The sequence below is a fragment of the Neovison vison genome, chromosome 8, assembly GCF_020171115.1.
Source record: "Neovison vison isolate M4711 chromosome 8, ASM_NN_V1, whole genome shotgun sequence".
Taxonomy (NCBI): domain Eukaryota; kingdom Metazoa; phylum Chordata; class Mammalia; order Carnivora; family Mustelidae; genus Neogale; species Neogale vison.
The window spans coordinates 66375994-66393151 of record NC_058098.1 but is presented as its reverse complement, the minus strand read 5'-3'; the positions used below and the strand labels follow the sequence as shown (position 1 = coordinate 66393151).

Here is a 17158-nt window from a genome sequence, read left to right as displayed (position 1 = left end):
GCACTTACTTTGGGATCTTGGGGAAATGGTTTTAAATTGATGGAGAGAATGGTATCAGGCAACCATGTTGCTCACAAGATCCAGGGGAAAAGCTGGTGAGACTTCAGCCCAATGAGAAACAGCAGATGAATTTTAAAGAAGTGTCATCTCTCAGGTCTCCTCCCAGGACGGACGGCTTGGTGGGCATATTCACCCCTCCCAGGGCCATGGGGTCTCAGATCTGGGGATCTCAGTAAAGCCACCCAGAGCACTCTCCTGAACCTGGGAGAGGTCACCTCTCAGGAGGTGAATACAGAAATGGGAATGACTCACTAGGGTTCAAGCAAGAAGAAAGGAGGCCTCCTGAAGTCTCAGAGTCCGGCAAAGGAACGTGCTACAAAGAATGAGAACTTGTAAAGATGTTCTCTCCCTAGCATAAAGTCAAATAAGGTGAAACAACATAAAAGCTGACCACCCCCCGCCCCCAACTCCCAACCCTAAACACTGCAGGTGCATTTGCTTCATTCAATGGAGGCCTTGCCTGGTTAATTTCCTTTGTTTATAGGTCAACCCCCACTCCTCCCTCTTTCCTTAGGGATGAAAGGATGACTTACATCTTGATATCTCTCTCTGTTTGAAAAGATAAACACCAATGGCCAGGAAGGATTCAGAGCTTCAGGAAGGATAAAGGAAGCCATCACTGGAGGGGACCCCCTTGCTTGTCATGGACAGAAAGATTCAGGTTTTTGAAGCAATGCCCAGGTAACAAAGAGAACCCAGGGTGTCATCTGTTTTCACATCTGATGACTCGCAGGAGCTCTCTGATGGTGACAGAGGATGACCACAAACAGGAAAGTCATGTGACAATTGCGTTTGTGCCCCAGACCCCAGCTTGCCCTTTAACCTCTCGGGGGCGGCCTCATGTCGGGAGGCAAGGGCAGGATGAACACAAGAGGAAAGGAGAGGCGATGGCTGGGGCCGTGGGAGGCTTGTGAACAACAGCAATGCACGCCTTTTGTGCCTGCTCTCAAGGAAATGTAATTGAAACATAAATCCTGTTTGCTTGCCTCCTTTGTCTCTTCATGGGGCGAGAACAATCTCTTTGATTCTGTGAATACACAACAGCCAGGAGCACAGTGCCAAGCTGGGGGTGACGGCACCTTGGGGTGTGTGTGCACGCAGCACAGACCTCAGCAAACAGTCATATTTCCTTGGTCAGGCAGGGAGGAGGAACATGCTGCCTTTGTTCCCTTCGCCCAGCAGGGGTGACGGGGGCCAGGCTCTCATCCCTGGCTTGGTCAACAAGGCATGGGCACCAGCATCCACTGCAGCCATGCCTGGAGGCCCCCGGAGAGCCGTAATACCACACAAGGCCCACCACTGGCCTGTGCCCTGCCAGCTGCCTCCTCGGACCCCAGGCCCAGGAACAGACGATGTCCCACACACCTCCTCCTCCTCCCTCTGGGCCCACTGGGTGTCCAAGGACAGGGTTGGCAGGCCAGCACCTGTGTCCTCAAGTGGTGCTCCACAGCTTCCCGCCTGCCTGGGCTCTGCCTGAACAAAGACCCCTTTTCCAAAGGCTGCTTTCATGTGCGGAGGTTCAAGACTGGCCGACCTCCTCAAAGAGGGCATCATGTTGGAGAGTTTAAAGGCCCCACTCTTCCGCTCTCATCTCCCCGGTCGTGGGGTATATGAGGACTCCTAAGCAGTTGAGTCCTCCCATGACAGATCATCCTGTCCTCAGCCAGGATCCTGGTACAAGGCAGCCAGCTGCCACTGGGAAGCCAGTCTAGCTCCAGAGGACGGTGACAGCCCCGGCAGAGAAAGCCCAGTCCAGCCTGGAGAATGGGGACCATGAGTATGCGTCTCCAGTTGGGGTTACCAGCAAATCCTGGCTCAGGGCAGCTCTACACCAACGTGTCCCCCGATATGCTAAACTTGCCCCAATGCTCCCCTCTATCTGGAGCTCTCCTCTGTCCCCCTGCTGCCCTCTACTCCCCACTACACTGTACCCTCCACGAGGGTAGAGGTTTTTATCTGTCTCGATCACTACTCTATCCCCAGGATCTAGAATGTGTTTGGCATCTAGTCGACTCCCAATAAATTCTTGTTTTATAAAAGAAGGATAAAACAGGGGCTCTGGTGTTGAGATGAAGACGAAGACTGCTGAAGGGAAGTGTGCCTGTGTGTGCCACTGCCTGTGTGTGGGCTCATCCTAGAAACAGTTCTGTACAGCCCCAAGGTCTGCCAGCTGACCTCGAACACAAAAACAAGCGCAAACAGGTACCAGCTTTCCTCACTGGGGAGGCCGGTATGGAGATGGGACTGTGCCAGGAGGGGATGGGTACCATGGGGAGACAAGAAAAGGCAGAAAGGACGGGGCTGCAGTGTACTGGTGTTGCAGCAGTGAGGAGAAGTGTGAAAAGGAGAAGCAGAGGGTGAACCACAGGGCAAGAGAGCAGAGAGACCTGAGTCTGTCTAGGAGGCAGCTGAGCTGCCCTAGAGAACCCAGACAGACAGAAGCCGGCAGAGAAAGCAGTGAGCTGGGGGAGGGAGGGAAACAACTGAGATTTGAGAGGAGAATCAAATAGGGGAGGAGAAACAGGAGTTTGAGAAACATTGTTTCCAAACCGGTTTGACCAGCTCCTGGGGAATCAAGGAGCCCTCTGAACAGGGGCCTGTGGGTGGCCTAGGGAATGGAGCTTTCATGAGGGACTGTCTCTTCGCCCCTCCACCTATCCTTTCAGCCCCTGGGACCAGGGTGACTTCTGCATGCCACCTGCACCATCCACCCGCTCAATGGAGTTTGAAGCTATGGATGGGGGACACCTGCCCAGTCATGCACAGCCCTCCCAGTGAGCGGACAGACCCCAGGCAAGCATGTAAGGCTCACGTTGGCTCAGCAGCCCAAGGCACTGCACTGGCCCACAGCATTCTCGGTGAGTGACGTGCATTAGCACCCAACTTCCACAGTGGGGGAAGCACACTGCAGATCTTAAAAACCAAGCAAGTGTTAACAAGTGTAATAAACACCCCAGGAGCCATCGGAACTGACAATCATGTTTGAGATCCTGGGGGAGCAGCCACCAAATAATTGAAAGTTAACTGTCTTTTGGGAAGGAGGCAATTCTCATTCCCTGAACATTTGAGGATCTCCATGACATTCAGTAGAACAAAGACTTTGCATTCAACTCTCAGCACAAAAAGGGAGTTTCCATCCTTCCCCATCAAAACAACAATGGAAAAAAAAAAAGATTCTTTACATCATGGGCCTCAAGCCACCCTGATGAAGTCTTTTAAGTCAGAAAAGTCTTCTATCAAACGTCCATTGTTATTTCAAAGGAACACAGAATAGTTCCTGATGACAAAAACAGGAAAAAGACCAAACTTGGTGGTGAATGTGGCGGGACACCGCTGCCCTGTCTGTCCGACTGGGCTAAGCGTGTGGGCCTACGGAGCCCTGGAGCAGGGGTACCGGCAGCAGCCCCACAGCCCGCCGGTCACACGCTCTGGCATGGGACCTGCTGACAGACAGCATCATGGCCATCAATTTGCAAACAGACAGGCTTGGATCTCGTGCTGCCTTGAGTCTCTTCACATGGGAGATCTGGATTCTTAGCTGCGGAAGCTGGTGTTTCCTTCACAGTTTCTGGTCTTCTACTCACTCAACGTTCAGTGGACAGTCCTCTTTGGGGGTGTCATTTCCAGGAATGCCATCACCTCCAAGGGACGACACACTACTTTTCTTCAAAACACGTCTTTAACTCTCAGCTGTACCTCAAAAACAGGGGTCTGTCTGGGAGTCCTAAGAACAGTCATGCCATGGGCCACCAGCCCGGCTGGACGAGGGCAGGAGCGCAGGTGTCAACATCTCACAGGATCTTGCCTAAGCCTCATGTGAACTTGTGGCCAGGGTAACCCTCACGTCACAGCTGAGAAAACGAAGGCTCAGAACGGTAAGGATCTGTGTTTCTGCAGCGACTGGAAAGCAGGCGGGGCTCTACGGCCTGCGGATGGGGCAGAGCACCACGAGAGGCCATAGGGGAGGCTGGCCGGCCCTGCCGAGGTCAGGCCGGGCCAGGCTGGGTTCTGGAGCCAGGGAGCTCCTGCGGCCACGGCACCGGGAGGCACTGCTCTGGTCTGCCTCAGGACACTGATGCATGTGCTCTTTCCATCTTTATTTCCAGTTTGTTCTGCGGACGAGTGAGCTCTCTCCTCTGGTCTCAAAACGTCAAGTCTGGCCTCTAGGTGTGCGTTGCTGGGGGAACTGGAATGTAAATAAGTCTGACTTCACCTTGAAAAATCTCTGCCCCTCCCACTTCTTTTTCCTTTGGGTGCCTCAGAGAGAAAAGCAGAAGCAGATGGCTGTGCAGGTCCTCACTTCTGCACAAGGTGTCTGTAGATCGTCTCTGGCCTGGGGCTCATGCTGGGGAGGGGCGCTGGGAAGGGTGGGGGGATCAGTTTTCTTTAAGGATGGCCCTGCCCACGGCGAGCCAGACACCTCCCGCCCTCCTGGTCCCTGCTCTGCGCACCAACAGCCACAGCAGTGCCACTTCCTCACTCCCTCTGCACCCGTGTCCCCTCTGCAGCACACAGCCATAACAGCCTTGCTGAAGGTCTCTGAGCCGGCTGGATGCTCACACCCCAGTGCTCAGAGTGGCAGGCCGGTCCTCCTGGAGCCTGCAGGGGCCATGCAGGCCTGGCACGGAAGAGGCAGTCCCCATACGGTCCTCATCCTTATGGTTCCCAGGGCCCACGCTCACTTTTTATTGCTTCAGAAGACCTCTTCAGCTCCACACAGACTTCCACGACGGCTCAGGGTCATCTCAAAAACATGTGTGGGTCAGACAGGGATGGCTCCCGCAGGCCCAGAAGTCACTTCACACACAAAGGTTGATACTAAAAATACCTTATTGAAGACAATCGTAGAAGAATGTGGTTCAGAGAGCCTTCTTTCCCACCATCCTGTGGGTTATATGGGGCTTATAAGGAGGTTATACTCCTCCTCCAGCCTAAAGGTGTGAGCCTGAGGGTGGGCGTCAGGCCCCCCCCACCTCCTCCCCCGGGGTGCTCTTGGATGGAGGGCATGCACATGGAAGCATCCATCGGCGGTGGCCCCTCAGCCTGGCATCACATACTGTCTGCTTTTACCAGCGGCTTCCTGGACATCTCCAAGGACACTGTCACTCACCCGCATCGCTTGCTCATTTCTATAGCAAGATGTTCGCTTGTGTTAATTATCCATAGTTTTCTTCAGCTCTAATCAGGGAGTGAATTGAAGTATTTTAGTGCCTTCATTAATTTCACATCCTTTCTCCTCTATATGGCTTGCTCATGTTTCTTCTAGAATAAGTAAAAGATTCTTTTCAGTTACTCCTGTGAAGCGTTCTGCTACTGCCCTTCTGGTTACCAGGGTCACAGCAGCTCAGTTTAGCAAGTTGACTGTACCATTTGATGGATGTCTACAGAATGACGGCCATGTGAGGCCAGGTGGTAGAGGAGCCTGCCCCAGGAGCACCCACTCTGGGGAAGGTGGAGACAGCACAGGTGCATGTCAGGGTCTGCAGGGGATGCAGTGGGGTCAGGGAAGAAAGCCACTGAAGTCCCCCTGTAGGAGGTGGCAGCTGAGCTGGGGAGGAGTGAGCTGATGCCAGCTTGCAGACGAAAAGGCTGACTGAAGGTGCACATGCTCCGGGGGGGAACAGGGAGCATTTGGGGAAATGTCGCAAAGCCATGGAGTGGCCAGCCTTTCACCCAGGACTTCCAGTCAACAGGCAGCCCCACTCCCTTCACCCCACCATCCTGGCCTTTCTCTGGCTCCCATGAAGTGACTCCCAGACCTCACAGGCAGCTTGCAAGCAGTCACATACTTCAGGAGACTCTTGGATTTCCCCAGGGAAAAACTGTACCCCTCTGTCTGTGGAAGTTTCCTTCCCAGATGGTGAGCTACGCTCAGGTCTCTGAGCGAGGAGGCTCTCAGAGCCCACAGCTCTGCCTGCCCTTGGCTCACAGGCATGCAGACCCACAGGCACTGGGACAAACAGGGAGCAGCGTCCGGCTTGTGTTGGCTCACCTGACACCTGTGCATCTGCCCCTCCAGCAGGAGAGTCCTCAGCACAGCCTCCAAGAGACTGGGCCAAACTGGTGAGACCCTGGGGCTGGCTCAGTCCCCTCCCCTCTGCCTGCCCCTTTCGTCCTCACTTCCCTGTCTGGCTCTGAGATGCCTGCATTCAAGTGGAGGGGAGAATTTTAAGCCCCAGTCTGAGTGGGCCTACTCACAAGCGTACCGCAACGCTGCAGCACTTCCAGATGGGCCTTCCCTGACCTGACACTTGTTTCAGTCCCTGGGAGGCACGGTGGCTCATGCAGATGAAACACAGCAAGCCCAATAGCCGGGGTGGACTTTGGGTGGCTTCCCAACACTAGAGAAGTTAACAGGAAGGGCACAGACCCCACAGATCTGAAGACCAGCAGCCACCTCCATGTGCTGCACGGGCAAACTGAGACCCCTTTTCTGTGTTTCAGGGCCACTGGGTCCCTGAAAGGCTGTGCCAGCAGACACCTTTCTATGCTAGGAGACCTTCCTGCTACCTAAGGCAGAACTTAGGGGTCCGGTTTTTTAATCACGCGGGCTCGTAACCCGAGCATAGGACCTGACCTGTGGTGGTCAAACCCACGTGCTATGAGGATTACAGAATGAGGGCCTCTGGGAGGGACTGCAGCACTGACTGACCTCAGCCCACACTGTGGGGTGCTCCCCGAGGCCCCGGGGTTGTTCCCATGTGCACACTCCCCAGCTCTCTCCCTCCCCAGCTCCCTCCCAGGGGCACACTTGTTGCTGCAGCTGTTTTTTCGAAGGCAGCTCTTCTCACATGCAGTCTCAAACTTTTGCACATGACTTGTGTTCGCTTTTGGAATAACAGTCTGATAAAGAGCAACCATGGTCCCCCCAGAGACCAGTCACCATACCCGTGGGACGGCTGACTTGTTGGAGCTAAGGAGGATGGGCAGGCTGGTGCCCTACTTGCTGGGCTGAGGTCAGCATCATCTTCTCCTCCCCGGGAATCAAATTAAAACATGTGATTTCAAAGGTCACACTCTCAAAATGGATCCTATGGAATGCTGTATGGGGTGCCCCTGCCCCGGAGCTAGTTCCATAGCCACAGTGAGCTCACGTTTAACTCTTAACAGACAATCCGGGTCACACCGGTCATGATTCATCTGTTGCTCAGACATACTTGCCATCTTTTCAACAACGTTATCTGACTCATCAGTTTCCCTTTTGTTACTCAGATGAAAATCTCCACCCAAACAGGAACTCCGTGCTCTGAGGGGAGGCGGATGGGGAAGGGGGCAGGGGGCTGGGAACTACAGTGGCCTCCTCACCTTCCAGGGCAGAGCAGGGACAAGAGAAAGAGGTCACTCCATACTTATACCAAATTAAAAAGACTCCACAACACAGAAGGGCTGGGCGTGGCTGAGGCCTCCAGTATACACTCACAGTACTCTTGGACTGTGTTCATAACCTTTGGGTCTCAAAGACAGAGCAGCCTTCTTGGTGGCTGATCTGATGTGTAAGAACCAGAGGCTTTGGGCTGGTACCAGAAGCCCTCTGCACCCTGGATGGGAAGGCATTGGCCATCAGAACAAGGAAAAAGTTACTGAAAGAGCCTGTGTGCCAGGCATTCTTGTGTGTGGGGGGGTGCAAAATGAAACACCTGAGCCTTGCCCTTGAAGAGCTTCCTGTGTCCTGCCCCTCATTTGGGCAACCACATTAGTGCCTCACAGTCTCCTGGGGATGCTGGTCTACTTCCTCAGGGATGGGGTCCTGCATCCAGTTTTTCAAGAAGAGCAAAGTCCTTCCCTGTTCCTCCTTGCCCCACCCCCCCAGGTATGAGTGGAAGCCACTGGTGCTTATTAGGACACCAGGTCAGAAGACAGCACCTTCTGTCCAATGATGGCGAAAAGTTGAATTTCAACCTAGAGACACCTAAACGTAGCTTACTAATTTATATTCCCTTCAGGAAACTAGGTAAAAAATAGGTAAGTCTTGATTTCCTTTTGTTTCGTTGGTTGTGGGAATAACGGAGTCACAGCATGGGCAGATAAAGGGAGATGCTCAGGGATTTCCTATCTGCCAGAGCTTCTAGGAAACCTTCTGAAGCTTTGCAATTTGCTTTTTCAAATGGCATTTTTTGGGTTTGTTTGTGTTTTTCGCTTGGAATACCTTCTGTTCTGCAAAAGGGCAGGTTCTAAGTGTCCTTTTGACCTGCACTGGGGCTGTGGGATGATCTACTTTGCCATATTGTTTGCCAGAGTCATATTCTCCACCTCAAAACATTCATTCAAGTAACTGAGCTCATTGCCAAATAAAAGAGTAGAAGGAAGTCTAATTTCTCAGCACACTATTTAAATGAAGAATTTTTAAACGGCACGTAGCTCTTAAGAGCTGTGATTTAACAAGAGCAAATTTTCTAAACAAGATAAGCGTCTCGCTTCCTGGCACTGATTCATCTGGTTCTATTTGGGGATGACATGCAGCTGCGATGATATAAGTTGCCAGAACCGTGGGGCAGTCGTGGCTGTGAAACACGGAGCTATGTCTGAGCACTGGGTAACTAGCCACTGCCCCGAGCTGACAAGACTGCCTGCCTCTCGGGCCCCCTCTGCCCCCACACCCCATCCTCCCAGCCCCCCGAGAACTTCCCCGTGCTATGGCTGGTGAGCGTGCTGGCCAGTGCCTGCGCCCCTCAAAATCTGAATATCCCCCTTCTTATAAATGTCCCGGGGACAGTGACATTGAAAGAACCTACTAGACTTTTGTTTTCCACACTCTCTTGTCAGCGGTATTGCAGGATGCAACTAAACTGACTAGTTGACTAACTGACTAGTTGATGAACGGACCGGTTGATAACAAATCTGAAATCCTCCAGAAACCATCCGTGTACATGCTAGCAGAGGTGGGAGAGAGGAGCCAAAGGCACAGGACCCCGAAAGCAGAAAGGGCAGCTCACACGTTGAGGGGCAGCTGGACTTTGGGTGCGGTGCCTTGCTGTTCAGCCGCTGGGGCGGGTCCGGGAGAGGAAGAGGAGTCCTGGAAACAGACAAGAGAGGACAGGAGTGAGTTGACAGGAGGCTCCTGCCCCAGGGAAGAGAAAGGCAAAGTCAGGCTGAAGCCCAGAGGCACCTATTCTCCCCTCACTGGCCTCAACTTCCAGCCTTCAGAACTCTCAGGTCCCACATGTCTGGGTTTTTTGTTAATAACATACTTTTTTTTTTTTTTTTTCCCCAGCCCAGTGAAGGAGCTTGGTAGTTGCGGACACCAGTCCTGAACCAGCTTCCAAGTGCCCCCCAGGAATGGCTCAGAGAGTCACTCTTTGGGTTGGGGTCTGGATTGGGCAGCACCGCACCGTGTGTCATGTGGGGACACCTGTTTTTATTCTTAGAACTTAAATTAATTGCTCCTGCATTTGCCAAAGAAGACCCAAACAAAGCATGATGATCTCGCTGAGGGGATTTTTGCACAGAGAATCCTGGAGACCCAGCTGCAAGGGGCAATGCTATCCCCAACCCCTCACCACCTGCCTTGCCTGTCCTGCCTCAGCCCTCCCCAAGCAGCACCCCTCTTCCTGGGGAAAGGTATTAGATGCCACAGTGAGTGGAACTATGTCCCCCCAAGAGATGCCCAAGTCGTAGTCCCCGATACCTGTGAAGGGGACCTTGTTTGGAATAGAGTCTCTGAGGATAGCGAAAGGTAGGGATCCTGAGATGAGACTACCCTTGATTACGGTGGGCCCTAATTCAGGTGCCAAGTATCCTTCTTAAGAGACAGGAGAACAGAGACACCCAGAGGGGAAGAAAGGCCATGCGAAGATGGAGGCTGATATGGCAGTGAGGCCAGGGATCCAAGCAACTGGAAGATGGGAGAGATTCTCCTACAGTCACCAGAAGCGACCAATCCTGCCAACACCTCGATTTCAGACTTCTGACCCAAGAACTGATAGAGAATCACTTCCTGGTGCTTTGAGCACCCCTGGTTTGTGGTACAGTTAGAGAAGCCCCAGGAAACTGGTACAGATGGGGGTGTCTGGGGGTGTCAGGAGGCAGGTGGCATCCATGATCCTCAAAGCTGAGGGAGCCAGGGGTCTCCTCCCTTCCTAGAGGGTCCCTTTTAGGCCCCCCAACAAGGGACAAGGATTCTAGAGGGAACTGCATCCAGAGGAACGGGGAGCCAGGCAGACCTAGAATAAGCCTCAGGAGCAGCCCATGCCTCAGAAGAGGCAGGTGGGGGAGTGGGCTGCGGGGGGCCTGCCCATTGCTCTGACTGGCAGAGATGGACATGACAGCAGGTGTAGTCCTCAGGTGGGTGAAGGTCACTAGAAGCAGAAATCACCAAGATGGAATGAGAGAGGCCCCGGCAGGTGCTCCGGGCCAGCAGGACCACTGTACAATGCAAGGGACCCTTTCTTGCTTGCGTGGAGGGCTGAGGGCCGCATTTCTCATGAACTCGCTGACCAGTTCTGACCTTGCTCAGCTGATGAGCTCTGTGTGCTAACGGCAGCCTTGCCAGACAGTTAGCTTCCCTCCTCAGCAGACCAGGAAAGGTGCACAGACCACAGCATACCCACACCTCTGAGAAGCCAGAAAGTCTACCTCTTCTTCTTGTTTGGACAACGGGGTGCTGGCAGAATGAGAATGTGCATGCATGAGTGTAACTTCCCTCACATCTCCCAGGCAACTCCAAGTCTCACAGGAGTCCCTCCTCCTGTGAGAGATCACTTTGATTTTCAAAGGCAGCCCCTTCATGGATTGTGTCCCTATGGCTGACGCACAGACACCATGTTTCCAGAGAGCTGCGTGGGAGCTAGGCTGAACAGAGAGAGACTTCTTGCTTGTTCGGCACACCAGCCGGAGGAGACAGACACCACCAAAGGCTCAGGACCACTTCCTCTCAGGAGAGCTGCCGGGGGAGCTCCCCACAGCTGGCCAGACTCCACAGAGCTTCCAGCAGGGACCAGAGGCCCTCCACAGGTGTGGTCCCCCAGCTCCAGGTCCCCCTGGGTGTAGAGGACCCACAGCTCTCCTTGTATGGCCCTGGGAGAAAGGTCAGGGCCCTTCGTTCACTCCCTAGAGGGGGCGTGGCGCAGGGGTGGTGAGTTCATGGGAAATGCCCCTCTCGCCCCTCCATGCAGGCAGAACTGTGTGTGATGGGCAGCCAAGGTGTAGGGTTGCTGTGGCTGGACGGAGCCTGTTCTCAGTGCTCACTAACCTCAGCTGACCACCTGTCAGGACCGGCTCAGGGCACAAACACAGCCTCTGGCCCCAGTATGGTGCTCATACCCGGGGACAAGCTTTGCACGTGTCATGATAGAGGCACGGCCACAGGAATATACCACAGGGACATCACCTGGGCGCTGGGGCCAGAGAGGGCCTCTGTGAGCGGCACGCAGGCCTGTGAGGTGTGGTGGCGAGGGTCGGGCAGGTGAGGGAGGAGCAGAGGCCTGCCAGGCAAAGGCTGGGAGAGGCAAGCTTGGCCTGCTTGAAAAACTGGGAAGAGGAAAGCCTGGAGGAGGGACAAGCGGGAAGCACCTAAAGATGGTGGAGCCAGTCTGTTCATGGATCCCTGGGCCAACATGAGGGTTCTGGTCTTTACCTTGAAGGCAAAGAGAGGCGATGAGAGAAAGGCTGAGGTGAGACCAGACCCATGTCTTACAGGGGCCCCACAATGTGGCAGAGCAATTGGCCTCAGGGACAGAAGGAAAACCTTGCTGGCGTCTCCAGGCCCAGGGAAGCAAGTGTTTCTTTCCAAGGGGAAGCCGTCATCAGCCATGCTGACTGCTGCCCACAGGACAAGGAAACTGGAGGGTGGGAGGATCCCTTCAACATGGGGATGTAGGCACACCCAGCATGCTTAGCGGGCTGGCGGTGGTAGCTGTGGGATGACTCATGCTCCCTGCCCCTGGCTTCCCAGGACACACACATGACCTGGGTCTGGTAGGATTCATATCCTCTGCAGCCGAAACCAAGAGTTGGACCCTTAACCAACTGAGCCAACCAGGCGCTTCCTCTCATTTTAAAAAAGTTTTCCATCATTTTAGTATCAATAAGTGACTATGGTTTTCTGATACATTTTCTAAGTAATATAAAAAGAGTTAACAGGGCTTAATCATTTGAGGTCTGTTTTAAGATCACACTGGTTTACGGTGATTCCATGATTCCCTGGATTATATGCATGCCATCTGGTGAAGCCGGGAGTGGACAAGAGAGGACCCTGGGGGTGACCCTTCAGAATGACCATGGGTGACTGATGGCAGCAGTATGCAGGCAAAAGGCAATCAGCTGAGCCACTGAGGCACCTGGTCACTGGTTTAGGTGGAGCCCAAAACCAAGGCCCTGCTTTCACCAATGCTTCTCCTGTCCAAATAAACTCTCCTGAAACAGCCAACCAGTCCAAACCAGCCTCTCACATGCAAAGTACTGCTGACCCAGTGTGGGGATTGCTCTGAGTGGTGCTGTACCTGGAAGGCAGTCAGCCCGGGGGCTCTACTCCCTAGGATCCTTGACCAGCTCAGGCCTGAATCCAGCAGGAAGCAACAATGCATGCAGCCAGGAAAGACAGAGAAGAAGAGAAGATTGATTTCCATCTGCCAGGCAGTGGGGAGGCTGTCTGGGACTGTGCTTGTGGTATTCAGGCTCCAGACCCTATCTTTGTTGGCGTCTGCCAACTCCTGGGGACCAAATATAGGACACTCCATGCGGCAGAGGCTCAGGAGGCTCAGGGAGGACTAGGGGGCTTCCCAGGTACATGGAGCCACCTGAGACATGGGTCAGCACCTCAATAAGGCCAGAGGGGAGGGGCCTTCTGACAGGTTTGCTGGAAACCTGGTCTCTAGTTGAAACTCGGTATGTCTAATGCTATAAAGCAAATATGTGGGATCGCACAGCAAACCAGTACTTGGAGCTGCAATGGAGCAACCGAGAGAGATCACACTTGTGAAAACATTTTTTCTCAAAGGTCAAGACGGAAAGTATTGAGGACTGATGTGCAGCAGAGTGTGTGTTCCTGTCTCCCTCCTCTGTGTAATGCAATGCAGAGCCCAAGGGTACACGGTGTCCACCAAGTAGTGACCATGCCCGTTGGGGCTTGGTTCTCAGGGTCCTAAAAACTGAATAGTGTGACTTTCTGATCAAGATGGGGTTTCCATCCATTCTACTCTGAATCAGATCTTCCTTTTTGTTACTATTGGTAGGAGCTGATGAGAAATGTTGCTGGGGCCAACAGGTGGGTGGGGTGACCCCCACTGACTGCTGAGCTGTGGATGACTGAGGACCACATGCCCAGCGGAGCAGAACGTAACTGATGAGACCTTGGAGCCATTTGAGGAGCCCCAAGAGGCAGCCAGGCCACTGCTACCTGCTGGCAGGTATCACAGCAAGAATGGGCTCTCCTTTAAGTGATTTTGATTAAAACTTCATGAGCACAGTGCATCCCACCAGGTTCCTCATCATCAGCATCCTCCCGGGGACTGGGAGGCACAGTGTTCAGTGGAGGCACTCCTACACCTATAATAAGTTGCTCCTTGAGCACAGGGCACAAATGAAGTTGAGTTTGAGACTGATTTAATGCAACACCAGGGGGTCCTGTGCCTCTTGCCCTCCAGCTCTGACCATGCCGGACTGGGCTTTCTGAGCCTCGGGACTGAGGCCTGGTTCCTCCTAGCCAAGAGCCGCATTGCTGATATTGCTTTGATTTTTAATGGCTTAATTTAAATGATTCTGGCCCTAAGGATTAGTGAAGCCTTGGCAGGGGTGAGAGAAATCAGGCAGGGATAAAAATAAGGAAGGAGAAGCCACTACAGCTGCTTTCAGATAAAAATAATTGGGAGAACAGCCCTCGAAAAGACATTCTCCCCATCTCAGAGGTCAGCAGGTGGACATCTCTGCTGTGACTTCAAAGCCCAGCCCAGCCTTGCGCTCCATGGAACCGCGCCACTGCTCTGTCTCAAGGAAGGTCTACGGCTCTGATAAAACAGGTTGACGTCATATTCTTCTTGGGTGACTCTAGAAGGGACATGAGCTGGTGTTCAGCCCAAGCAGGTGAGTGTACCCCAGTCTGGGGATGCCAGCCAACACCACCAGGGACCTGGTAGTCCAGCAAGCCCTTTGGGCCTAATGTTAAAAAACCATAGTCCATGACCTTTGGACAGGAGCCCCGTGTATATAGGGTCAACCGGCTGGGGCACAGGTCAGACATGATGCCCCATCAGATAGAACTGACCACGGTGTGAGCAAAGAGCAGGACAGCATGCCAAGGGACCCAGTGCTGTTGTTCCCTGGAGCCACACACACCCAGTGGCCCATGAGGACACATCCCTGTTGGGAGGCCGGGGCCAGGAAGAATATGTAGTCCCATAAACAAGGCACACTTCCCCCCTTCCCGGACTCCTTTTGCCGCTGATAAAAGACAGACCCACCGGGACTGCACGGGTGAGGAGCTCACACACCCCTGCAGCAGAGAGTCAGTAAAACCTGGACTGTTGCTTCTCATGGTGCCCTATGCCCCGCACAGCTTCCTGTGGTTTCTGGCCTCTGCCACTTGGAAGCCCAGTGTCAGGTTCTGGCTGCTATGCTGTGGCTGTGGATCCCCGATTCTAAATTGTCAGGTTGTTACCAGACACTCGAGGCCCAGAGCTACATTTTAATGGGGCCCCTGAGCCGTTCTGGAAAGCGGGCCATTTTATTTTCCTGTCGGGATGAAGAAGAGGGAAAAGGGGGGTCTGCGGTTGGCAGGCCATATGGGGGCTCCACGTCGCTTTCCTGGCCACGCTGGCACAGAATAAGACCCTGAGAAAAACATCTCCACGTTTTAATTTTTAATATGAGTCCAGAAAACACTGTCATCACCCCAAGGAGCCATGAAATGAGCATGTTTTATTCATCACACGTTACCACTTGGGAACATGGAGTGTAAATCAGACTCTTAGGAACATGTTTCCGAAAGAAAACTTTAGAATGAAACATTTATGGCCTGCTTCTCCTGCTTGGCTCCAAAAAGAGCTGCAAACAGCTTGCAGGGCCAGAGGGCCTAGGGGTGCCTCCCCAGCTCTGGCCCAGGGGACGCGGGCTGGGGAGACCCAGCAGGGCCAGGCGGCAGGGGTAAGGGGGGCTGTGGCTGGGCTGGATGAGCTCATGCTGGCAGCTTGGGGTCAGAGGCTAAGGAGCCTGAACAAGATGGTTGGTCCCAGGAGAGAGAGCAGGCCATGCTTTGTACCCACATAACCTCTAATGCTCTTTTGCAGGCACTGGGGAAAGGTGTCTGGCTGCCCAGGATGGAGGCCTCCAGGAGGCCTCCCTTCACCTCAAATGCAGCCCCCTGCTGTTCTCTCTGCAGGAGCTCTGATTCACTCACCAGCATCTGTCTCTAGCATCCAAGCTGCTGACTCCAGGCCTGGGGTTCAGGCCCCTCACTTCGTCTCCATGATCTGTTTAGGGGTCAATGGACTCACCCGCAGCTCTAATACGGCTGCCCCCTGCTTTTGTGAATGAAGGTTTAATGGCACCCAACTACACCCATCCATTTGCTGCTTGCTCCCAAGGACAGAAGTAGCTGTGGCAGAGACCATATCGCCCACAAGTCCAAATACTTATTATCTGGCCCTTTCCTGGAAAAGAGTTTGCCGACCCCTGCTCTAGGTGGGGTAGGAGGAAACTCCAGCTTCTGCCCTCATCTTACTGGGCCAATATTAGGGATCAAAAAGCCACAGCTGTGCAAAAATATTCATAAGGCATCCCCAGAACCTTCTTAAGGGAAAAGACCAAAAAAAAAAAAAAAAAAAAAAAAAAAAAGGTGGGCAGGATATGGGAGAATAGTATCCACAACATGGCTCCAGTTTAGCAAATGAAAATCAGCTTGCTTGATGGTCTTGAGCTAGGAAAATGCTAGAAACTCCTGTAGACATAGCTCCTTTCTCTGTGTGTCTTTAAGACCCAAGACATCTTTATCTGGCTTTGCACAAAGTGAACATTAGTCATATCCTAATGACCTGTCTGTTCTGCCTTCAAACAGAAGGTGCCTCCTATATAGGGAGAGGCTACAAGAGGGACAGGCTTTGAGAAACTCTTCTGTTCAACTCTAATTCAGTGTGTCTGTCCATCCATCCATGCCTCTGCAAGTCCCTGCATAGAGGCTCTGTGCCAGGCACCAAGGGTGCAAAAGGGACAAACAGACCTGTGTTAGTGAAGCTCACAGGCTGTGGTGCCATTAAGAGAGCTGGTGGCTATGCCAGCCTGGCTTTGCAAGCTCAGGGTACAGGAGGAAGGCTGGTCAGGGGAGACCACAGGAGTCTCCTGCCCCTCACTGGGTCTAGACGATGCCTGGGGTGAGGTGTACTCTGGGAAGTGTCTGGGGCTGGATGGGGCGGTGGGTGAAACAGCTAGGAGATCAGGGAGGAGGTGGGAAGGTTCTGACCATCCCATGACCCTCCTGCCAAGAAACCATGTGCCTTTGTATCAGAGCCTGGAGGGGACATGGAAGACCCTGGAGGAAGCTGACCTCAGTGAGCCTTGGTGCCTGTTCTTTCCTCCTTTCGTCTTGTTCCCTTCTAGAAGCAATGTCACCCTTCCTCCTCTGACCTGCCATGCCCTTCCCTTGGGCTCATCTGTCGTGCTTCCTACTTTCTAGCCTCCATGGCATGGATCTATGTTCTGGTCTCCTGGTGGGCTAGGTGGGTCCTAGAGGCTGGGGTCCATGACGAATCTCTCTTGGAACCTGGCATGGGCTGCTGCTGTAACAAAAGTTCACCAAACTTGAGAGGATAGACTGAGGGAACCAGCAGCTCACCTGTATTCCTGGACCAGCACGTGCCTACCCAGAGCTCGTGGGCACTCAGCAGGGACCTTCCCTTCTCTGTCCCTCCCTCACCCAACAACAGATGGCCTGAGGCACAGACAGAAACTGTGGCTGCAATTCCTGTCTTTTCATAGTAGCAAGAGAAGCCTGGTTGGCACCTGAGACCACGAATGAAAAACCTGGCAGCTGACGAGAACAGCCAGGCCACGGTTCTCTGTCCCCACCTTGAAGGTACAGCTGTATGTCATGGACACAGCAATTCTCAGATTTGCAAAAGAAAGCTCTCCTCACACAAGGTCCTCAAGGATGGGATTTTTAAATTCATCTCAT

The 17158-nt window shown here is 53.3% G+C and overlaps 1 protein-coding gene across 2 annotated transcripts in view; it reads right to left on the bottom strand.

The window, feature by feature from the left end:
- SH3RF3 (SH3 domain containing ring finger 3) overlaps positions 1-17158 on the bottom strand; it is a 388055-nt gene that overhangs the window by 83661 nt on the left and 287236 nt on the right. For both annotated transcript variants that reach the window (XM_044263806.1, XM_044263807.1), the window contains exon 5: positions 8994-9073. In XM_044263806.1, coding sequence (XP_044119741.1) covers positions 8994-9073 — 80 coding nt within the window. The remainder of the gene's footprint in view (positions 1-8993; positions 9074-17158) is intronic.